The 23777-nt window shown below is 53.4% G+C and overlaps 2 protein-coding genes across 6 annotated transcripts in view; both read right to left on the bottom strand.

The window, feature by feature from the left end:
* Positions 1-21780, bottom strand: part of LOC121151552 (major vault protein) — a 27603-nt gene extending 5823 nt beyond the window's left edge. The window contains exons 1-8 of one of the 5 annotated variants that reach the window (XM_040973039.1): positions 21344-21780; positions 14440-14542; positions 7842-7986; positions 7521-7716; positions 6151-6274; positions 5911-6042; positions 3682-3776; positions 3233-3469 (exon numbers count right to left, since the gene is read on the bottom strand). In XM_040973039.1, the coding sequence (XP_040828973.1) occupies positions 3233-3469; positions 3682-3776; positions 5911-6042; positions 6151-6274; positions 7521-7716; positions 7842-7986; positions 14440-14506 (996 nt within the window). In that variant the 5' untranslated portion in view covers positions 14507-14542; positions 21344-21780. The remainder of the gene's footprint in view (positions 1-3232; positions 3470-3681; positions 3777-5910; positions 6043-6150; positions 6275-7520; positions 7717-7841; positions 7987-14439; positions 14543-21343) is intronic. The other 4 variants (XM_040973041.1, XM_040973040.1, XM_040973042.1 and 1 more) reach the window with 4 other exon arrangements.
* Positions 20671-23777, bottom strand: PAGR1 (PAXIP1 associated glutamate rich protein 1). Its single transcript, XM_040973044.1, has 3 exons — positions 22937-23777; positions 22689-22771; positions 20671-22066 (listed from the first exon to the last, which is right to left on the bottom strand). The coding sequence occupies exons 1-3, from the start codon at positions 23395-23397 to the stop codon at positions 21867-21869; spliced, it is 744 nt and encodes a 247-aa protein (XP_040828978.1). The 5' UTR covers positions 23398-23777; the 3' UTR covers positions 20671-21866.

Below are 23777 nucleotides of genomic sequence, written 5' to 3'. Positions count from 1 at the left end.
TCGCCAGTCTTGGTGCCAAATCTGCCCCAGCCCATCTTGTGTGAATGCCCGCACACCTGGACCTGGGCTGTCCACAGTGGATCAATACCCAATGCCCAGCGCTACAAAACAGTGTAGCATTTGCTGGGAAGAGGAGACTTCCTGGTGCCAAAAATATAAATATTTTAAATATTTACTTATTGATTTGAAAGGCAGAGTTCCAGAGAGAGGAATGAAGAGAGAGTGACTGATTTTTCCATCTGATTTTCTATCTGTGTGTGTGTGTGTGTGTGTGTGTGTGAGAGAGAGAGAGAGATACACAGAGATAGATTTTCCACCTGTTGGCTCATTCCCCAGTTGTGGTTGGCATTGAGCTAGGCTGAAGCCATGGTTTGCCATACATACATCTTGTATCAGAGCGCTGGGTTGAGCTCCAGCTGGGTTGAGCTCCAGCTGCTCTGCTTCTCATCCAGCTCCCTGCTAATGCCCCGGGAAGGCAGCAGAAATGGTCCAAGTGCTTGGGCCCCACCACCCACGTGGGAGATCTGGAAGAACTTTTTGGCTCCTGGTTTCGGCCTGGCCCAGCCCTGGCTGTTGCTGCCATTTGAGGAGTGAACCAATAGATGGAAGGTCTCTCTTCCCCCTCTTTCTCCCTCTCTCTGTCACTTTGCCTTTCAACTAGAGAACATACATCTTCAAAAAGAAAATCAGAGAAGCTGTCAAGAATTCCATGTAGGTTTCTCTGTCTTTCAAGTTGATTAAAATGAGCATTTTTTTTTAAGCCCTAAGAATTAAAAATAATGACAGGGACACAGCTCTTGTTCACACATGGTCTACGCTGCTTTTTTGAGATGATGGTAGAGTTGAGCAATTTCAGCAGAGACCATATGGCTCACAAAGCCCAAAATAGCTGCTATCCAGCCCTCCACAGAAAGGGCTTGCTGGGGCGGGCGCTGTGGTACAGTGGATTAAGCCGTAGCCTGGGACGCTGGCGTCTCATAGGAGCACCGATTCAAATTCCAACTGTCCTATTTCTGCTCCAGCTCCCTGCTAATACAGCAAGGGGGGGGGGCAGTGGATGCTGGCCCAGGTGCTGGCCACCTGCAAGGGAGAGCTGGATGGAATTCTAGGCTCCTGCGTGCAGCACGGCTGAGCACGAGCAGTGACTGCCACTCCAGGAGTGAACTGCAGGTAGAATATGGCCATCTCTCTTTCTATTTCCATCTCTTCCTTCCTGTTTCTGCCTTTTATTACTTAAAAAATACATATTGGAAAGGCAGATCAGATTTATGGAGAGAAGGAGAGACAGAAAGATCCTCCATTTGTTGGTTCACTTCCCGAATGGCCTCAACAACCAGAGTTGAGCCAATCTGAAGCCAGGAGCTTCTTCTAGGTTCCCCACATGAGTGCAGGGTCCCAAGGCTTTGGGCCGTCCTCGACTGCTTTCCCAGGCCACAAGCAGGGAGCTGGATGGGAAGTGGAGCAACCGGCCCTTGAACCAGCACTCGTTTGAGATCCTGGCACTTGCATGGTAAGGATTTAGCCATTGAGCCATTGCACTGGGCTCTATTTCTGCCTTTCAAATAAATAATAAATAAAACTTCACACATATACACATAAAGGTTTGCTACCCTTGGTATGTGGCTCAGCGAGGAGATGAGGAAGCAGGAGTAAGGGTTAACCAATAGATGTGCTTTAGGAAGGAGGACATGGGTAGCAGAGCACAGAAGGGCATTTTCAGAATCATGAAGGAAAGTTCCAGGGTCTTCATGCTTGCCGTGGGTCAGGAGGCAACATCTGAGGGTACTTCCAAATGGCCATTAACATGGAATTAAAAGATAGACTTATTCCTGGGCACATGTTTTTGAAAGCACAGCAGAGGTCTTCAAGAGGCTTGCAGAAAACACATATTATGAAATAACTCTGTGTGCATTTCAAATAATTTTGCACCAAAGTAAACTTATCTTTTTGTTGTTTTAAGGGTTTGTTTATTACAAAAGCAGAGTGACACAGAAAGACAGAAATATCTTCTGTCAGCTGGCTTACTCCCCCAGTGCCTAAAACAGTCAGGGCACAGCCAGGCTGAAGCCAGGAGCCAGGAGCTCCATCTGGTTTTTCATGTGGGTGCAGGGCCCCAAGCACTTGAGTTCATCTGCTGCTTTCCCAGGCATGTTAACGGGGAGCTGGATCGGGAGCAGAGCAGCCAGGACTCAAATCAGTATCTGATAGAGGGTGTCAGCTTACCAAGCAGTGACTTACCCTAATGTACCACAACGCTGGCCCCTCAAACTTACTCAGGGGCTGCAGGTGTGGTGTAGTAAGCTAAGCTTCTGCCTGCATGTTGACATCCAATATGGTACTAGTTCATATCCCAGCTAGTGCACTTTCAATGCAGCTCCCTGTTGATGTGCCTGGGAAACAGGTGGAGGATGGCCCAAGTGCTTTGGACCTCTGCACCCACCTAGGAGATCCAAAAGACATTCCTAGCTCCTGGCTTTGGACCAGCTTAGCTCGGGTTGCTGCAGCCATTTGGGGAATGAATCAGCAGATGGAAGATCTTTTTCTCTCTCTCCTTCTGTCCTGTAATTTTGTCTTTCAAATGAAAAGAAAATAAATCTTTAAAATAAAAAGAGAGAAATCCTTATCTATTTCTGTATCTACTCATTCATTTTATATGAACGGCATGGAGAGAGAGGCAGAAAGGACAAGGAAAGACCTCCCATCCTCTGGCTTATGTCCCTAACGTCCACAACACCTAGGAACAAGGAACTCCATCTGGGTCGTCCCTGGGCCAACACCTGCTGCTTCCCAGCCCGTGCATGAGCAGGGGGCTGCAGCGGGATGGGACTGCAGGGAGGTGAGACTGCAGGGAGGTGAGACTGCAGCAGGGGGATGGGACTGCAGCGGGGGTGGGACTGCAGCGGGGGTGGGACTGCAGCGGGGGTGGGACTGCAGCAGGGATGGGACTGCAGCAGGGGTGGGACTGCAGCAGGGGTGGGGCTGCAGCAGGGGTGGGGCCAGGCTTTGAAGGCATGGTATGGGATGTGGGGAGTCCCAAACAGCATCCTAACTGCTTCATCCCTAGACTTGTCTGTTTCTTTCATCTGTGCACTTCTGGAAGCCTCATTGGGGATAAATCAGTGGCTGGCAGGAATCTAGCAGAAGGGTGTTTTGAGCCTGCTGTATTCCCCGTGCAAAAACACAGCAGATGCTTCTACTAGAGCATTCCACCGATACAGAGAGCCACACTCACCTTGACGACACGCTTCTGCCCTAGCTGGTTCTTGCCGTCAGGGCCAACTGGGTCTAGAATGACACAGTAGTTTCGGGGGCCCAGGGTGGTGATGGGCACCACCCCTAGCACCTCCTCGTAGACGTCCGGCACGTGGGCTTCCGTGTCCTGCACTGTCACCAGCCACTCCTCCCCGGTGCGGCGGACCACACCCCGCAGGTCTCGGAAGTTCTGCCGAGCCCGCAAATGCAGGGCTGTCTGTGGGACAACAAGGGGTTTGAGTGGCAGAGGGAGGGCCCCCGGCTCCTCCAAAGGATGCTGGGGAGTTCCCCTCCACCGCCGGGCCACCAAAGGCTGTTGGGAGCCTAGTGACTAAATGCCCACCACCCCAGAAGTTTGGGGTTTGTGACCCTGGAAATGCTACCCACACAATCCATCGCACCCTGACCCCGCAGCCTGGGCTCACAAACCTTTTCAGTGAGGATCACTGCATTCACCAAGTCCAGGACCTCCTCGAACACTGCAGGGAGGTATGCACCCACCGTGCGCACCAGCCATTCTTCCCCTAGGCCGAGGGCAAGGGGGAAGGGTCAGAGGTCACTCTGCTGTCCGCTATCACCAAGTCAACAGCAAGGGACCTGCAGGACTTTCTAAGCCAAGAGCTGACTTCAGGGCCCAGACAGCAGCATTCACACTCACGCCTTTCTTCTTCTTCTTTATTTAAAGATTTATTTATTTTTATTGGAAAGGCAGATATACAGAGAGGAAGAAAGAGAGGAAGATCTTCCATCTAACGATTCATTCCACATGTGGCCTCAACAGCTGGAGCTAAGGCGATCCAACGCCAGGAGCCAGGAAGCTCTTCTGGGTCTCTCATGCGGGTACAGGGTTCAAAGGCTTTGGGCTGTCCTCAACTGCTTTCCCAGGCCACAAGCAGGGAGCTGGATAAGAAGCAGGGCTGCTGGGATTAGAACCGACTCCCATATGGGATCCCGGGTGTGTAAGGCGAAGATTTTAACCACTACGCTATTGTGCCAGGCCATTTTTGGATTAGCTCAGCTCAGCCATTGCAGCCACTTGTGGAGTAACTCAGCAGGCAGAAGATCTTTCTGTCTGTCTCCTCTCTGTAAATCTGCCCCCAATAAAAATAAATAAAACTTAAAAAAAAAAAAAGAGGGTCCAGCACAGTGGCCTAGTGGCTAAAGTCCTCGCCTTGAACATGCTGGTTGTTAGGGCCATTTGGGGAGTAGACCAGCAGGTGGAAGATTTTCTTTCCTTCTCTCTGTAAATCTACTTTTCTAAAAAAAAAAAAAAAAAAAAGGAAAGAAAAAGCCAGTCAAAGCAGTTCAGATCGCTGCTCTGCCAACACCTGCTCCAAGTTCCAAATGCCAACTGTTTTCCTCTCGCTGGCACGGGGGGCAGAAGCTGCTTCCTGACAGGTGTAGGTGCCTTTCAGTGTATGGCAGCAGGTGCAAGCTACAGCCTCCTCTTGCAGGGTCATGCACCCAGCATCAGGAATCTGAGTCCCATCCTATCCTTTGAAACACATGAGCACTTGATGGCTGACACCCGTGAAGCCTCTACCTGCGGTGCTAGCTAACCCATGTGGATGCCAGATCAAGTCTCAGCTGCTCCACTTCCCATCCAGCTCCTGCTTGTGGCCTGGGAAAGCAGGAGACTCCTGGCTTCGAACTGACTTAACTCCAGCCCTGGTGGCCATTTGGGGAGTGAAGCAAGAAACTGGAGATCCCTCTCTGTGTTGCCTTTCCAATGAAAATATTTTCTTCAGATTTATTTTTTATTAGAAAGGCAGATTTACAGAAAGAAGGAAAGACAGAGAAAAATATCTTCTGTCTACTCCCTAAATGGCTGCAACGGCTGGAGCTGAGCTGATCTGAAGCCAGGAGTTTCTTACGGGTCTCCCACGCAGGTGCAGGGTCCAAGGCTTCGGGTTGTGCTCTACTGCTTTCCCAGGCCACAAGCAGGGAGCTGGATGAGAAGTGGAGCAGCTGGGATATGAACCAGCACCCATATGGGGTGCTGACTCTGGCATCACAGACCCCCAACATAAATATTGTTTTAAATTTAAAAAAATGTGAATAGTACTCTTTTGAGGTTTTTGGGTAAAGTGAGCTGCAAAACTTTTCATCTGAAAGGCAGAGAAGCAGAGGGAGAGCCAGCTGCATCCACTGAGTTCACCCTCCAAACGCCTGCGATAGTTGGGGTTGTGCAAGGGCCAACGTCAGGAGCCAGGAAGCCCCTCCTGGTCTCCCACATGACTGGCAGGACCTCAAACACTGGAGCCATCACCAGCACTTCCCAGGGTGCACATCAGCACCAGGCTGGAGCTGGATTCCACGGCCAACACAGGGATTCTGACTTGAGCATCCAGCCGGCTGGGTCAGCACCCTGCCCTGGGAAGCGCATGGCACGGGACCCACGATGCCTTTGCTTGAGGCACCTGAACTGCTGCCCTGTCAGTCTGCAAGCAGAGGAGACACGGCCACTGCCTCCAGTGCCCAGTGGAGGCTGGGGACAGAGGCCAGGCGAGGCCAGGCTGTAGGAACACAGGGGTCAGCATGAGAGCGGAGCCAGCATCGGGTAAGGGTGGGGAAAGGCCAGGGCACCTCTGGCCAGCTTTACCCAGCTCCTTCCTCTTCTCCCACAGTGGAGCTCTCTCGGGCCCCTTGGCAACCCACCTGTCACCCTCTCCTTGCCATCCCGGTCCAAGCACTCCTTGCGGGCCCTCAGCCGCAGCGCCTGGTTCTGTCTGATGACTGTGGCTTGAATGATCTCGACAACCTCCACCTCCTTCTGGGGGATGTACGTGCCTGGGGGGAGGCAAGGCAAGGGGAGGCAAGAGGTCAGAGGGGCAGGTGTGAGGGCCACAGGGGAAGAACAGGAAGACCTTGACCATGAACCCTGTGGAAAGAACATACCGGGCCCTTCAAACAGCCACTCATCTCCTGCCACCACCTTCTCTCCATCCTTGTTTTCGAAATCCAGCAGGGCCTTCAGATGCAGTGCCGTATTGGGCAGAACCACTTGCAGCGGGGTGATATCCTAGAAGGAGAAGAATGGCGTCATGGGGTGCTCAGTGCAATAACCCTACCCCCACTCTGCCCCGGCCAGCTCAACTTCATTAGCAGGAAATCAGAGGCCATGATGCCCATCTTCCTGTGTCCCAAGGAATGGACAAGGTGGGGGAGTGGGTCTGGAAACATGTGACGGGGCAGAGGAGAACAACCAAGCCCAGAGTGGACCCAGCACTGAGCAGGGGTTGGGGAACAACAGCAGTGGTGAGAAGGAGGGGAAAGAGATTGAGAAGCTCAAGGTCTAGGCAGGTTCACAGTAAGGATTTGAGCTATGCTCGTGGTGGGATGCGGAAGGCAGGCCAGAGGCAACTGTCCCCCTCCAGGGTGGAGAGGGTCATTTAGAGGTCATCACTGTCCTCCTGGCTCCCGGCAGGTTAAAGCAAGTCTGGGAGGGATGACAAAGCCCTGGGGAGCTGTTAAAACTATATCCTACACACACACACGCACGCGTGCGCGCTCGCATGTGCGAAGGGAGAGTCCAGTGGGTCTGAGACAAAGCCTGAATATGGATTTAAAAAAACAAACACCTTCATTTTAACAGCTTCAGACTTTGGGAAAATTGGCAAGCATAATGCACAGAATTCCTAGACACTGTTTGCTTCAAGTCCTTAGGACTGACTTTTTAGTAAGATTCCACTTCTCCACACACCCACACTTCTTCCCCAGACTGTCTGCATCTGAGCAGACTTGAAGCCTCCCCAGGTTATGCTACTGTACCCCCAGGACCAAGAAGCACTGGCTAGGGCTCCATGCTATGACACAGCAGACTAAGCCACCACCTGTGACACCAACAACCTGTACCCGAGTGACAATCAAGTCTCACTTGTTCTTCTCCCTCTCCAGCTTCCTGTTAATTTGCCTGGGGATTCAGCAGGAGATAGCTCAAGTACTTGGGCCCCTGCCACCTACATGGGCAATCTGAATGGAATTTTTTGCTCCTGGCTTTGGCCTGGTGCAGCCCTGGCTGTGGCAGCCACTTAGGTAGGTTGTTCAAATGGATGAGGAGCTTAACCTTGGCTCAGCCAGTTGAGGGCTATGCAGCTGCTGAGATGGGAGGGCAGGATCATCAAGGGTCCATGAAGAGAAAGGGGCTAGCTAGGCTGGTGAGTGAAGGGAAACTGAGGCAGCTCTGCCCTGGCGGCAGCCAACACCTGCCCTGTCCCAGCTCATGTAAGGTGGGTAGACTGGGGGCATGGGGAAACTATGCCAGGTACCTTCTCTAGAACCTCCCCTGGATACAGAGGGAAGGGGTCCTGAGCCAGGCGGATCTCCAGGTCAGCGTGGCGAAGCCGAACTTGCCCTGTGACGTCCAATAGCACTGAGCCCTGGGCATCCCGACACACGGGGTTGGCCACCGTGCAGTAGTGACGTGGGGGGACCGTCACCATCCGAACCGGGGCAAACAGGACCCTGTTGGGGGAATGAAAAGGGATGTGAGGACCCTGCCTGTTGCCCGACCCACCTCCAGTGAAGGTAAGGACAATAACAGCCCCAGGGCCCCCATTCCCACGTGGCCAGTCAGTCCCCATGCCAACCTCTCATTGTCCTGCCGGATGTAGGTCTTGGGTCCCACCTCCACACGAGACACATTGCTGTTCTGGTCCAGCACATGGATGTAGTGGTATGGAGGGATACGGATGATGGACTCTGTGGTTGTCATGGTAACTCCTGCAGGGACAGCTGCACAGGTGGGGAGGAGACACACAATGCGCACAGGGTGCCTGGCACGAGGCGGGCTAGGGCCCAGGGTTGGGCTGTGTATGGGGCAAAACATTTTTTTCTCTTCCCTCCCAGGACAGCACAGTCCTTCCCAATCTCACCTTTGCTGAGACCTACTTGTCACAATGAGGCACAGAAGGTTACCAGCTCCTCCCCTCTCAAATCCCATCACCTCCCTCCCTCTAAACAGTCCATGGGGACCCATGCTGTGATAGGGCTACTTAAGCCACTTCCTGTAATGCTGGCATCCTGTATGGGAACACCAATTGGAGTTCTAGCAGCTCCATTTCTGATCCAGCTCTCTGCTAACAGACAGGAAAGCAGCGGAAGATGGCCTCAGGACCTAGATCCTTTCCACTCATGTGGAAAACCCAGAAGAAGCTCCTGGTTCTTGGCTTTCACTCGACCTAGCCTCTGCTGTGGCATCCATTTGGGAAGTGAATTTGCAGATGGAAGATCTCTCTCTTCCTTTATCTCAGTAAATCTACCTTTCACATTTTTATTTGTATTTATTTGCTTTTGAAATAAAGTTTGAAAATATATTTATTCATTATTGTAAAGTCAGATTTACAGAGACAAGGAGAGACAGAAAGATCTTTCATCCACTAGTTCACCCCCCCCCCCAAATGGTCAAAACAGCCAGAGCTGAGCTGAGCCGAAGCCAGGAGCCAGGAGCCAGCTTCTTCCGGGTCTCCCATATGAGTCGTAGGGATCTAAGGACCTGGGCCATCCTCTGCTGCTCTCCCAGGCCACAAGCAGGGAACTGCATCGGAAATGGAGCAATCAGAACTCTAGCTGGCTGTGGGATGCTGGTGCTGACTGACGATGGTGGCTTAGCCAGCGAACCCACAGCACTGACCCCAATAAAAAAAATCTGAAATAGGGCCCGGCGCGGTGGCGCAGTGGTTAAGGTCCTCGCCTTGCACATGCCCGGGATCCCATATGGGCGCCGGTTCTAATCCCAGCAGCTCCACTACCCTTCCAACTCCCTGCCTGTGGCCCGGGAAAACAGTTGAGGACGGCCCAAGGCTTTGGGACCCTGCACTCGTGTGGGAGACCCAGAAGAGGCTCCTGGTTTCGGATCGGCATAGTATCGGGCGTTGAGCTCACTTGGGGAGTGAATCATCGGACAGAAGATCTTCCTCTCTGTCTCTCCTCTCTATATCTGCCTTTCCAATACAAAAAATAATAAAAATAAAATCTAAAAAAAAAAATCTGAAATAAACTGCCTGCGTTAGTAGGCACCAGGAGGGGCTCAGAACAAATGTTCCCAACAAGGTGGAAATGAACCCCTGGGGGTGGGGAGGGGGACAGGGACCAAAGTGCAGCTGCGACCACGTCAGCACAGGTGGGCAGTGTGGCTCTGCGCTGCTCTGCCTTCTCCAGGGGCAGATGGCCCCATGATCCCCGGGGGCACCCAAGGACCTGGCTGTGTTCAAAGGTAACCCTGCAACCAGTGACAACTGCATTATCTTTGCCTGCTGCCCCACCCTCTCCAGTGAGCCCTAAGCACGCCCAGGGGGGTGAACTGTGAAGGGCTGGGCCAAGGCTCAGGGCAGAGAACCCCAGTGCAGGTGACACTCCTTTAGGACCAGCTGGGTGAGTCACAGTGCAAACTCTGGTAGTGCTTTCCTCTCTCGTGTATGCTCTGTCACCCTAGGCACCTGCTGGGCTGGGGGGAGGGCTAGGAGGGGAGAAAACTAATCCGGGTTGGGAAGAAAGGGAGATGGGCAAATGGTGAGCTAATGCCAACCATCCTCATCCTACTGGCTGCTTCGTAAAAAAGAGAGAGAATTTAAAAAGTGTGAGAGAGGATACACAGTGGCTCACACTCCCCCTTCAAGTACCAGGATTCCATAGGGGTGTTGGCTTGTGTCCGAGCTGCTCCATTTTCCATCCAGCTCCCTGACTGTGGCCAGAAAAACCACCAGAGGATGGCCCAAAGTTCTGGAACCCTGCACCCACACAAGACACCTGGAAGAGGCTCCTGGCTTCCGATCAGCTCAGTTCCAGCCGTGGTGACCACTTGGGGAGGGAATTAGCATCTGTTGGAAGACCTTTCTCTCTGTCTCTCCTCTCTGTAAATCTTCCTTGCCAATACAAAGAAAACAAAATAATTTTTTTTTTGAGAGGCAGAGAGAGGTAGATCTTCCAGAATGCTGCTTCATTCTTCAAATGCCTGCACAAGCCAGGACTGTGCCAAACCCAAGCCAGACAGCTGTGCAGCAAGAAGCCAAATCCATGAGTCCTCCCAGGATGCATGTCAACAGGAAGTAGGCATCCAAAGTGAAGGCTCTGTGCAATACTCACCCCCTGTGTGCTGCGACACTGCAGGTGGTTCCAGCCAGAGCCTCACCTGTCCAGGCATGCCTCAAGCCCTACCTCAGCCCCACCTCTGCTCTGGCATTCCTGGGATCTTAGCTATGTCTCCTTGACTTGTACCCAGGAGAACCCCAGCCGACAAGGCCACTCAGCCTTGGCCAGATGTTTCTGAAACCTTCTCCAGAAAGGAATGGCTCTTCATGGGTTTCCCTGTCCACCAGCTCCCAGCCTGGGTGAGAAATGGAAGTGAGAAGGAAGGAAGCCATCAGGAAGATGGGCTGGAGCCCTGAGTCAGGGATTGGAGGGATTGGAGGCTGGCGGGCCTGGCCTGTGCAGAGGGCTTTATCTGGTCCTCATGACTTGTCACGTTTCCAACTCCCAGTCGTTATTTCTCTTGAAGAATCGGTAGGGGAAGGGTGTGTGGTGCGGCAGGTTAAGTCACCACGTGGGGATGGCTGCATCCTCCATCAGAGGGAGGCCTGGTTCAAGTCCCGGCAGCTCTGCTTCCAGTCCAGCTCCTGCCAAGGCACCTGGGAGGTGGCAAGTGATGGCCTAAGTCCTCGGGTTCCAGCCACCCACATGGGAGGCCCGAATGGAGCTCTAGGCTCCATGGTTCAAACTGGCCCTTTCCCAGCCATTGTGGCCATTCAGTGAGTCAAACAAGTGATTCTAGGATTTATTTTAGTACCTGGTACAATGGCTCAGTGGCTAAGTCCTCACCTTGTAAGTGCTAGGATCCCATATGGGCACCAGTTTGTGTCTCACTTGCTTCACTTCCCATCCAACTGCTTGCTAATGGCCTGGGGAAGCAGTAGAGGATGGCTCAAAGCCTTGGGACCCTGTGTACATGTGGGAGACCCGGAAGAAGCTCCTGGCTCCTGGCTCTGCATGGCTCAGCTCCAGCCATTGCAGCCACGTGAGGAATGAACCATGGATAGAAGAGCTCTCTATCTCTCCTTCTTTGTGTAGATCTGCCTTTCCAATAAAAAAAAAAATCTCTTTTAAAAAAATGATTTATTTATTTGAAAGACAGACAAAGAGAAACGCTCCATCTGCTGGTCCACTCCCCCATAAACCTAGAGCTGGGTCAGGCTTAAGACAGGAGCCTGGAACACCATTGGGTCTCCCATATGGGGTGGCAGCGAGGCAAGCACTTGGTCGGCTTCTGTACCTTTCCCAGGTACCTTAGCAGGGAGCTGGGTTAGAAGTAGAGCAGTCCCAGGACTTATTCCAGTGCTCCACTATGGGATTCTGGTGTTGCAGGCAGCAGCCTAGCCCACTGAACCACCACACCATCCCCATCAGAGTTATTCTTACACTGTTTGCTGATTACCTTATGCAGCACATAAAGCCACTCTACACCAACAGTTGCAAAATGATCATTTTGGTGAGTTCTGTGATGCCTTTCCATCTTAAAACCACTAATAAGCAACTGTAGTTTGACTGTATCAAAAAGTTACTTTTAATGGGACCCAAAGAAACACCCATTATATTAATGTGCATTTTTTAAAAATATTGATTTTATTTATTTGTGAAAGACAGATCTACAGAGAGAAAGAGAGACAGACAGAGAAATATCTTCCATTCACTGGTTCACTCCCCAAATGGCTAAAATGGCTGATGCCAGGAACCAGGAGCCCCTCCTCCCCTGCGTCTTCCACGGGACCACGATCCCAAGAACCCAGGCCATCCTCCATTGCCTTCCCAGCCACAAGCAGGGAGCTGGAACAGAAATAGAGCAGCTGGGACATGAACTGGTGCCCACATGGGATATGGCACTTGAAAGTGTTGAGCTACCATGCCAGGCACTGATTTTTTTTTTTTAAGATTTATTTATTTTTATTGCAAAGTCAAATATATACAGAGAGGAGGAGAGACAGAGAGGAAGATCTTCCGTCCAATGATTCACTCCCCAAGTGACCACAATGGCTGGTGCTGTGCTGATCTGAAGCCAGGAGCCAGGAGCTTCCTCCAGGTCTCCCACGCAGGCACAGGGTCCCAAGGCCCTGGGCCGTCCTTAACTTCTTTCCCAGGCCACAAGCAGGGAGCTGGATGGGAAGTGGAGCTGCTGGGATTAGAACCAGCGCCCATATGGGATCCCGGGTGTGTTCAAGGTGAGGACTTTAGCCGTTAGGCCACGCCGCCTGGCCTTGATTATTATTATTATTTTAAGATTTATTTATTGTACTTGCAAGTCAGAGATTCAAAGAGGGAGACAGAGAGAGAGAGAGAGCTCCTATCTGCTGGTTCACTCTCCAAATGGCCGTGACAGCTTAGACTGGCTTAGTCAGGCGTCAGGAGACTCTTCCTGGCCTCCCACTTAGGTGTGGCGTCCCCAGGACTTGGGCCATCTTCTGCTGCTTTCCCAGTCCTTATGCAGAGTTTCATTGGAAGTAGAGCAGCCCAGACTCAAACTGTCATGCCAGCACTTGCAAGGGGGAGGAATAGTTTGTGTCTTGCCATGCCAGCTCCTCAGGCAAGCATTTTAGAAGACCAAAGTCAATGAGTCAAAGTGCACAAAGAGCCACAGTGCCACGGGCCTCACGGGGAGGCATGGTAAAAAGACATTGACTGTTTTGACCAGAGCCTGATTATCCAAGCAAATAGCTAGATTTTAAAAAACTTGCAAGGGCCCGGTGCAAGTAGCCTAGAGGCTAAAGTCCTCACCTTGCACATGTCGGGATCCCATGTGGGCACCGGTTCTAAGTCCGGCTGCCTTGCTTCCCATTCAACTCCCAGCTTGTGATCTGGGAAAGCAATGGAGGATGGACCAAAGCCTTGGGATTTTGTACCAGTGTGGGAGACCTGGAAGAAGTTCCTGGCTCCTGGCTTTGGATCTGCTCAGCTCCAGTCATTGTTGAAGATCTTCCTCTCTGTCTCTCCTCTCTTATATCTGACTATCCAATAAAAATAAAATAAATCTTAAAAAAAAAAACTTGCATGAAGGGTTTTCCATGAAATAATAGGTTGGGACAATCCCAGGATGAAAAGACATGCACAGGGACATGTCAGCCATGCCAGGAATTTCACCAGCAGCTGGAGGCTTCTGCCCAATGTGGCAATGCAAGGACCTTGGCTTATCTCCCAAGGAGTTGGGACAACAGGTGCAGAAAGGACAGTTCACCGCATGACCGGATCCCGGATTCCCAAATCCAGCAGCCAAGGACAGCCCCCTCTTGGAACGCATCTGACCTCCGCACAACCCACCAAACAGCCTGTCAGAGGCTCAAGCGCTGCGGGTTTTGTAGGCAGCTGGGCTCCACCTTGAGGGTCTGCAGGCACTCGGCCCACCTGGGACAAGGGTGTGTCCTGCTTGACAAGTCAGGGGCTGGTGACCACAAGCTCAGCCCACCCTTAACAAGCTTCCCTTGTTGCTCTTGGGTATCTCCAGGCTGGGAATGCTGGGATCCTGGCTCTCATTCTTAGCCTCGTAGCTGCTTCCTCGTCTACCAAATGGGAGCAGGTCCCTGCAGCTTGTATGGTTGTGAGGACTCAGGGCAGAGAGGCCGGCTCTTCCCCAGCACCCTGTGTCCCCCTGTCCTGATGGGGGCGGGGACAAAGGGGATGCTCCTAGAGGTCCCCCCACACACACACACCAAGCATCCCTGGTTTCTGGTTAGGAAGGACCTGTAACACAGCACAGAGGGGGTACTTGATGACCCAGGAAAGCTTTTTCCAGGAAGTGCGGGAAGGGGAGGAGGGCTCCTCTACCATGTGGAAGCCTGCCAGGACACCAGATGGGGAAGCAGGAAGGGCCAGGGCTGCAGGCAGAAAGTTGAACCTGCGCCTGGAAGCACGCTCTAGCCTAGCCTCCACCGTTCTTTGCTGGCCCAGCTCCCATGCCCCTGTGGCTGAGGCCTTGCCACCATCTGCTGGCCCAGCTGGGCCCAGTCAAGGGGGGTGGGGAGTGGTGCCGCACACAGCTCAGTGACTCAGCAGGAATCATCCTCACAGCACATCAGGCCCCATTCCTGCCGGGTTCCCAGGTCAGGGCATCTCACCCCCCTGATCACAACCCTGGAGCTGGACCTTCTCCCAAAGTCACCAGGGGATTGAGCTTATCTCCTCCCCACCTCCCCACCCACCACTCACGCAGGGGAGCCGGGGAGACACTTGACTCCGGCAGCGTGCTTGGGACACGCTGCCTGATGCGGCTCATCGGTTCTTGTGGACAGTAGCTCACCGTGCCAGGGCCCTGAAAAGAACAATGGAAGAGTGGGCGTTTGGCACAGCAGCTGTGCTGCCACTTAGGATATGATGCCTGCATGCCACATTAGTGCATCTGGGGTCATGTCCATGCACCATTCTCCTCTCCAGCTTCCTGCTCTGTGTCCCCACCGCGGGGAGGTGGCTCAGGAACCTCCTTGACACTCATACAGGAGACCTGGATGGAGTCTCTGTCATCTGGCTGTGGCCTGGCTCGGCCACTCCTGTTGTGGGCATTTGGGGTGTGAATCAGCAGATGGGAGATCATTCTGTCTTTCAAATAAAGAAATAAGGAAGTAAGGGGGGGAAATGACTGTTGACCTCCAGAAGGTATTTCCCCACCCTCAGGTTTGGCCCCAACTCCTCCAAGCCACTCTCCTTTCAGTTCCTGCTTCTGACATTTTCCTATTCAGCTCTCTGTCCGTGGCCCGCCCTACCAACCACAATGTCGTGAGACCTACAAGAACCACAGGTGACTCTATTCCTCTCTGCCAGTTTTCATGCTGGGTTCATCCTCTAATTAAAAGATGCACCAAGTTCTGGGTTCCAATCTCGTGACTTAAAACTTGGACCAGCATCATGGTGAGGTAGGTAAAACCGCTGCCTGTGATAATGACATCCCACGTGGATGCTGATGCTGGCTGGTGTCCCGACTGCTCTGCTTCTTTTTTTTTTTTTTCTTTAAGATTTATTTATTTACTTATTTTACTGGATAAATCAATAAGGCAGATATACAGACAGAAGGTTCACTCCCCAAGTGCCCACAATGGCCAGAGCTGAGCTGATCTGGAGTCAGGAGCCAGCAGCTTCTTTCTGGTCTCCCATGCGGGTGCAGGGTCCCAAGGCTTTGGGCCATCCTCACTTGCTTTCCCAGGCCACAGGCAGGGAGCTGGATGGGAAATGGAGCAGCTGGGACATGAACCAATGCTCATATGGGATCCTAGTGGATACAAGGTAGGATTTAATCATTAGGCTATTGTGCCGGGCCCTGGCTGCTCCACTTCTGATCTGGTTTGCTGCTTATGCACTCAGGTGCTGGCCCAAGTATGTGGGCCCCTGCTACTCCTGTGGGAGACCTGGATGCACGTCCTGGCCTCAGCCTGGATCTGCCCTTAGCTGTCGTGGCTATTTGGGGAGTAAAGCTCTTTCTCCACCCTCTCCCTTTCTCTAGAATTGCCTTTCAAATAAATAAATAATGAAATAACCAAGCCATGAGTCACTACAGATCAGCATCAGGGTCAACTGCGGGTGGTTGATACGGTGGCTCTTTTTTTTTTTAAGATTTATTTATTTTTATTACAAAGTCAGATATACAGAGAGGAGGAGAGACAGAGAGGAAGATCTCCTGTCCGATGATTCACTCCCCAATTGAGCGCAAAGGCCAGTGCTGTGCCAATCCAAAGCCAGGAGCCAGGAACGTCCTCCAGGTCTCCCACAGGGGTGCAGGATCTCAAAGTATTGGGCCGTCCTTGACTGCTTTCCCAGGCCACAAGCAGGGAGCTGGATGGGAAGTGGAGCTTCTGGGATTAGAACTTGTGCCCATATGGGATCCCGGCAGGTTCAAGGCGAGGACTTTAACTGCTAGGCCATGCCGCCAGGCCCGATATGGTGGCTCTTAAACAGCAGATGTCCCAAGCCAGCCCCATGGGCCGCAGAGAGCTGTATGAGCACCTGCACGTAGACCACACAGGGGCCTGTTGGTGCTACAGAGTCAGGGGCCCCAGCCCAGAGCTAACCCAGATCCCCAGTGACTTGGTGAGAGCAGCTCAGGTGGAAGGAAACCACCCTCAGGCCAGGCTGTTCGTTAAAGGCACCTGGGGACCTTCTAAAGCCACATCTCTGGGGAGTTGATATGAGCAGTCTGAAGCTTGGATAAAAGCTTAACTGTTTTTTAAAAGCTCTTCCACTGGGGTGGGGCATGGTGGTTCAGTGAGCTAAGCTGCCACTCGTCACAACCACATCCTGCTGGTTGGAGGGGTCCTGGCTGCTGTGCATCATGTCCAACTTCCTGCTGCTGGGAGGCAGCAGATGATGGTTCAAGGGCTTTGGACCCCTGTGACTTGCATGGGAGACCTGCAGGGTGTTCCTGGCCTTACACTAGCCGTGGAGGGCAGGTGGGGAGTGGCCCAGTAGATGGGAGCTCTCTCTGCCACTCTGCCTTTCAAGGAGATTCAAATAAACTTTTTTTCCTTTTTTAAGCTGATCCTGATATACAAAGGTACTTCAACTCCCAGAAGTGCTTCCCAGGTCCTACATCCGCCAGCAGGATCAAGGGCCTCTCACAGGACTCCCTGTCTTCCCCTCTGGACCACTCCCTGTACAGAGCAAGTGCACAGTTGGGGGTCCTCGGTGGGCAGCGCCCTCCCCTTAGGTCCCAGAGGGCCACTGAGCCCCACCCCTGGGCCCTGGGTCCAGCCAGCCATGAAGCTGGGAGAGAGGGAAGTGGCTGGTGACCCAGCAGTGATTTCAGAATCCCCCACTCAACCTGAGGTTGTGAAACAGGAGTCCCTGTGGAGTATTCCTTCGCTGATGTTAAGATGAACATTCTGGTCTGTGTTTACCAAGTGAGTCATCCCACAGGCCCGGAGAGAACCTGTTATCACCAGCAGCTTCCTAGTTTATCAAAAATCACGCCCTACTTCAGGGAAACTGAGAAGTCACAGCCTATCAATCTTCCAGACAGCAAAATTTCAGGGACGTGTGCCTTTTGTTCATTAATTTTAAAGGCAGAGTAACAGAAAATGAGAATCTTCCTTCTGTAGGCTCATAGTCCCAACATCCAGGTTTGGGCTGGCTGACACCTGGAACTCCATCCAGGCCTCCCTCATGGGTGCTGGGGTCCTAGCACTTGGACCATCTTCTGCTACATTCCCAGGCACATCAGCAGGAAGCTGGAGGGAAATGGAGCAGCCAAGACTCAAACCATATAGGATGCCCACTCTACCATGATGTCAGCCCTAGCAACACTTTGGTTAATTTTTTTTTAATTACTTACTGGGGCACATGTGTTGTAGTGGATTAAGCTGGAGCCTAGGAAGCGCTTATCCTATATCAAAAGTGCTGGTTCTAGGGCCAGCTACTCCACCTTGCTAAAATAAAAGGATGCCAGACAGCAGACAGATGCCTAACTTGCAGCACCACAAGACTGGCCCCAGGAATCTTCTAAGAAAATCATCTCGGAGTTACTACCAGTTATGCCTTTGTTGGGGGAGGGGAAGGATGGGCGTGGGAGCTTAGAAAGGGGCCATCCTGCCAGCCCAGGACCCTGCCCCTCCTGCATGCAGCCAATTCATGTTAATCATTGACAGTGAGGAGTGCCCAGACTAGAAGTGACTCAGCCTGGGCCCGGCATGGAGGCCTAGTGGCTAAAGTCCTTGCCTTCAATGCGCTGGGATCCCATATGGGCACCGATTCTAATCCTGGCAGCCCGGCTTCCCACCCAGTTCCCTGCTTGTGGCCTGGGAAGACAGTTGAGGGCAGCCTTGGGACCCTGCACCCACGTGGGAGACCTGGAGGAAGCTCCTGGCTCCAAATCAGCGCAGCACTGGCTGTTGCGGTCACTTGGGAAGTGAATCATCAGATGGAAAATCTTACTGTCTATCTGATCTTCCAATTAAAAAAAAAAAGTGACCCAGCCTGCAAAGCTTTCACTTTAGATGTCTTTTTAAAAATTTTTTTTAACTTATTTCAAAGACAGAGAGATCTGCTGGTTCCCCAAATGTACACCACAGAGAGGCCAGGGCCAGGCCCACGCCAAGAACCGGGAAGTTAATCCAGGTCTCCTAAGTGTGCAGGGATCCAGTACATGAGCCATAGCCTGCTCCTTCTCACGTAGGCACCAGCAGGAAGATGCAATTTCAAGTGGAGCTGAAATTTGAAGCCAGCTTTTCCCATACAGGTTGCACAGGGCCCTAGGAATGTTCCAATCACACTGCCAAAGGCTAGCTCCTAGGTCCCTTTCACTAAACTTGTGTCAGCATAGGATTTGGCTGAGATTCTTACTCCTGCTGTTTCCCAGGCCTCGCCCTGGACCATGGAGTCAAAGTTCCCAGGACAGACAGACTCTGAGACTTGTAGGCAAGTCCCGCAGATAACAGTTCTTACCTGCTCTAAACTTCACCGCTGCCAGGCACTGAGGTTATCAGAAAGGCAGATTGACTGGGCCTGTGCCATGACATGGTGGTCAGGCCTCTGCCTGTGGTACTGGCATCCCGCATGGGCACTGCTTCAATCCCAGCTGCTCTTTACTTATGGCCTAGGCAAGCAGCAGAGGATGCTTCGAGTCCTTGGACCCCTGTATCCCCATGGCAGATCTGGAAGAAGCTCCTGGCTCCTGATCGTCTCAGCTCTGGCCATTGTCATTTGGGAAGTGACCTTTTGGGGAGTAAACCAGTGAACAGATCTCTTTCCTCTAACTCTGCCTTTCAATAAAAATTATTATTATTTGAGGCAGACTGACAGGGAAAGACACACACACACACTCTTCCATCTGCTGGTTCCCTTCTCAAATAGCCACCACAGCAAGGTCTGTGACAACCTCCATTCTGGTCTCCCACATGCGTGGCAGGGGCCCAAGCAGCTAAGCCTTTCCCACTGTCTCCCCAGGCACATCAGCAAGAAGCTGGATTGGAAGCTCAGCAGCCATGACTCCACTGGCATTCTGAAGTGGGATGCGGACATGAGCAGTGGCTTCAACCACATGCCACCATGGCAGCTCCCTGCCCAGGGCCTTTCACCCACTCACTGGCAGATCTGAGGGTGGAGTCAGTGTGCCCCCACTCCACCCCAGGCATCATGGTTGCAGAATTCTGCCCAGCCAGCAATAATCCTGGAGCTGAAAGGCCTGGGAAGGGCAGGGGATTGCCCAGGAAACTATGCCACAGGTCAGTGCTCACAATCCAGGCCTCTGTGCCCCCTAGAGATAGGGTACATGCAGGGAGGTGGCTGAGCACCCAGCCACCTCAGTCCTCCGAATGGCTCCAGGTCACCCACCCCACCCCAGGGCATGCCACACAGGTTCTCAAGGAATCTGACCAGTGATAGCCAGCCTTACCTTCCTCACCCAGGGGTCCACCAGGACGGGAGTGTGGTGGTACAGGGGGACAAGGCTGTAGCTTAGTGAGTCACGCTGCTGCTTACGTGGCTGGCAGTGCACATCATGGTATGTCCCCCATCCAGCTTCCTGCCAATGCCTCCTGGGAAGGCAGCTGGAAGATGGCACATGGACTTGGGCTCCTGTCACCCATAGAGACCAGGTAGAGTTGGCTGGTTTCAGCCTGGCTGAAACTTGGATATTGGGCTACATGGGAGTGAACCTGCAGATGGGGGAAGTCTAATACTCTGCTTTACAAAGAAGTTGGTATATCTTGAAAAACCATTTTCTTAAAGCCAGGGGCCATCTTTCATATCCCTTTTCCAACAGCTCACTCCAGAATGACAGCTCTAACTTCCCACAACACAGGCTCACAAGCGAACTTCCTGGTTTTCCTTTTTTAAAATGTCACTGGGGCCCAGGCACCATAGCCTAGCAGCACAAGTCCTTGCCTTACATGTGCCAGGATCCCATATGGGCACCTATTCTAACCCCAGCAGCCCCGCTTCCCATCCAGCTCACTGCTTGCGGCTTGGGAAGGCAGTCCAGGACAGCCCAAAGGCTTGGGACCCTACACCCGCATGACAGACCCGGAAGAAGCTCCTGGTTTCAGATTGGCACAGCTCCAGCCATTGCAGCCACTTGGGGAGTACATCAACGGATGGAAGATCTTCCTCTCTGTATAACTGACTTTCCAAAAAAAAAAAGAAAAAGTCTTTGTCCTGGGGCTGGTGAGGTAACAGGCTAATCCTCTTCGTGCAGTGCCAGCATCTCATATGAGTGCCTGTTACAGTCCTGGCTGATCTACTTGTTATCCAGCTCCCTGCTAATGTACCTGGGAAAGCAGCTGAACATGGCCCAAATCCTTGGGCCCCTGCTATTCACATAGGAGACCCAGAAGCTCCTGACTCCTAGCTTTGGATTTGCCCAGCTCTAGCTGTTGGGGCAATCTGGCCATCGTGAACCAACTAAGATCTCTTTCTCCACAACCTAACTTTTAAGTAAAATAAATAAACCTTTATATACATTGTTCCTTTTATTTATTTGAGAGGCAAAGACAGAGAGAAACAGAGTGTACACCGACCCACTGGGCCACTCCCTAAACGCCCGCAAAGGCCCAAGGTGACAGCATTACCAGCAGAAAGCCGGCCTTAGGAGTAGGGCCAGGATCCGACGACAAAACATTCAGGTATGACATGCAGGCATCAAAACCTGTGGCTTGAAACAGCCACGCCAAACGCCCACCCCAGCTTCCTATTTTTTCAAGACTCCCTCCCCTCAATTCTACCCCCACCGCCCCAGAGATGAACCATGTCGGGCAAACTCAAGTTCACTCTGAGTGACTTCTGCGAATACCAAGGCCCACAGCAGGCACAGCCTGGCAACAGGTACAGCTTCTGGCAGAGCTGAGGGCTCTGAGGAAGTGCCCAAGAGGACAGACCTGAGTTGCGGTCCCTGGGTGGAGCAGGTGGGAGAGTAGGCAAGCACCAGCCTGGCTGGGAGTTGGAGTGGATGCCCCGCAAGGGAGAGCGGCCCCGGGGCTGCGAGGCAGCCATCTATCACTTCATCTACTGTTGCTGTAAAAGCCACAGAACGCCAGCACAGAAAGCAGAGCGCACACCCACCTCTCTTCCCCTTTACACCTGCCACAGCAGAAGCAGGACCCAGGAAGCCTGCCTCAAGGGGACACAGACTCACCAATACGCCGGGGTCTTCGGGGCCAGGACCCTGTACTCACTTCACAGTGCTGTGTTCCTGTCTACTATACACGCCACACGGGGCCAGCCTTGGTCCGGGAAACTCCCTTGCCCAACCCCAGGGATCACTTCCCGGCCGCCGGGGGCGGGCCCAGGGCGGGGCCTGACTTAAAGCCCAAAGGCCTTCTCGGCCCAGCAGCCCACACACTGAACCTCGCGGCCAAGCTGAGCTGGGGACCTTCTGCCTCAACCAGCTCAAGGAGACCACCTTGCTGGGTCAGAGGGCAGGCTGAATGGCGGGTGCTCGGTTAGCTTCAGCTCCATCTGGCTTTAATTTTCCATGTGGCCTCTCCGCTTCAGCTGTCTCAAGGAGACAGGAGCACTGCATCTTTTATTTTAACTCAGGCCCCTAGAGTCCATGTTCAACAACAAAACAGCACATGCCCTCTCTTCTGCAAGGAGCTGTGTGGGCCTTCCCGGCACCCCACTCCCCGCGGGATCATCTAGGCTCCAGTGGTCAGCAGTCAGTATTTCCGCTGCCGGGGGAAGAGGCTGCTGGCCGAGGCCCGAACTGGGGGGCTGGCAGGGCTGGGGTCCTCCGAGTCCAGGCTGAAGAGGTCCCTCCCAGTGCGAAGGATCTGTTCCTCTAGCTTCTTGTGTCGCTTCATGTCTGAGAGGACCTTGTCCAGGCGGGCCTCCCGCTTCTGGCTGCGGGCTGAACTCCCTGGATAACAAGGGGCAGGTAAGAAATGCGAAAGGGATTGAAGGAGGCAGCCCTCCCTCTGCCCGGAAGTTCTGAGATAAGGAGTGGGCAGGGAAACCTCTGGAACTGTAGGAAGGCTAAGACGGGAGCAGTGCCTGCCAGCGAGGGGGCAGGACCAAGTCCCAGAGACGGCCAATGGAGAGGGAAGGGGGCCTGAAGACTTCCTTCCCAGCAGAGGCATGACTGGTGTTTAAAGGCTCGTTTGATGGCTGAGACTGGAAGCAAGGAGACCGGTTAGCAGCTCGTGCGCTGGCCCAGGCGGGATGGTGGATTGGAGGAAGGTGCGTCAATGGGGTGGCAGCAGGTGGGGTTGGTAACGTGGGGGAGGCAGAGCCAGCTCATGGCACCTGCTGCTGGCTCAAGGGTCTGGGTAACAGATCAGGAATGACTGCAAGGACAGACACTAGGGATGAGAACCAGATCAGAGAACAGGGCTGTGGTTCCGGCAAGTGAGGAAGGGGAGGAACCGGCAACAGAGCTATCTGTGAAGTGTTGTTGTGCCGTGGGTTGTGGGCCCACCCCTGCAGGGTGGCACCTGAGGCACCAAGCAAAGACTTCTGGAAGGGAGCCATGCTGTGTGTACCTGGCGTGCGTCTCCGGTCAATCAGGGCGTCCTTGGGTATCATCGGTTCATCATCAAAGTCAAATTCCGTGGGCATGTGTGGTCTGGCAGAGGCAGAGAGAGAGTGTGAGTGGTGGTCTTCCTCCCAGAGCCCCCAGACAGGCCTGCCCATCCCACCATCTGCTCCCACCCCCCATTTCCCACCCCTGTCCCTGCACTGGGATGCAGAGTACAGGGATGGAGTATGAAGGTGATGAGCCCGCCCTCACTTTTCCTCCTCTTCCTCTTTAGCTTCCGGCTCTTCATCTGATCTCTCCTCTTCGCTCTGGGCCTCGGGAGTGGGTGGCCGACGGGGCAGGATCTCGGCTTGTAGCTCCAAGGTGCCATGGGCAGCCAGCAGTTCATAGAGCCGCTGGATTTCAGAGGGCGGGGGCATCCAGGCCTGCCCATCCGCTGGCATCTCCACCTCATCGTCGCTGCAGGGCACGCACCAGTCCTCGGCTTCTCCCTCCGCTGCCTCCTCCCCAGCAGCGCTCGGGGCTTCTCCTGGCACCTCCTCTGCCCCACATCCCCCCCGTTCGGCCTCCTCCCGGCCTTCCTCCCCCTCGTCCTCAGCCTTGCTGGCGGAGGCAGAGGGGCCTCCGGTATCCTCCACGGCCAGAGCCTGGAGGCCGGAGGTCACTTCTCCTTCTTCCGACAGAGGTGCCGTCGAGGCGGCCGCCAGGGCCATAAGCCCTTAGGGACAAGGGAATCCGGAGGTGACAAGAGATGCCCCGCCCAGGGAGGAGGCTTCCTAGGGGGTTTGAAGGAGTGTCTCTAACCAATCAGGGTCTACTGGCAGAGTTCACGGCCAGAAAGCCAATGCCCGGGACGGGACTCTGGGGTCCCCTCCAAGGACCCCGCCCACGGACCGAGGTCCCGTACTCCGAGATTTCCAAGAACCCGCAGTAAGCACTTTCTGAGCCGGCGATGGGCAGGCCCACTCTTCCTGCCTTTCCACCGCCCCTCTCTCCACGCCCGTGCCCGGGGTCCTCTTCCCCAGGCCTGGAAATTGAGGCCGCGACGACTTAGCCGCTGTACGCACCTGGACCTAAGACCCGCCTCCCGGGC

This window comes from Ochotona curzoniae, unplaced genomic scaffold (genome assembly GCF_017591425.1).
Source record: "Ochotona curzoniae isolate NIBS_2020 unplaced genomic scaffold, NIBS_Ocur_1.0 contig_2321, whole genome shotgun sequence".
NCBI classification, from domain to species: Eukaryota; Metazoa; Chordata; class Mammalia; order Lagomorpha; family Ochotonidae; genus Ochotona; species Ochotona curzoniae.
This window is presented reverse-complemented; position numbering and strand designations above follow the sequence as displayed.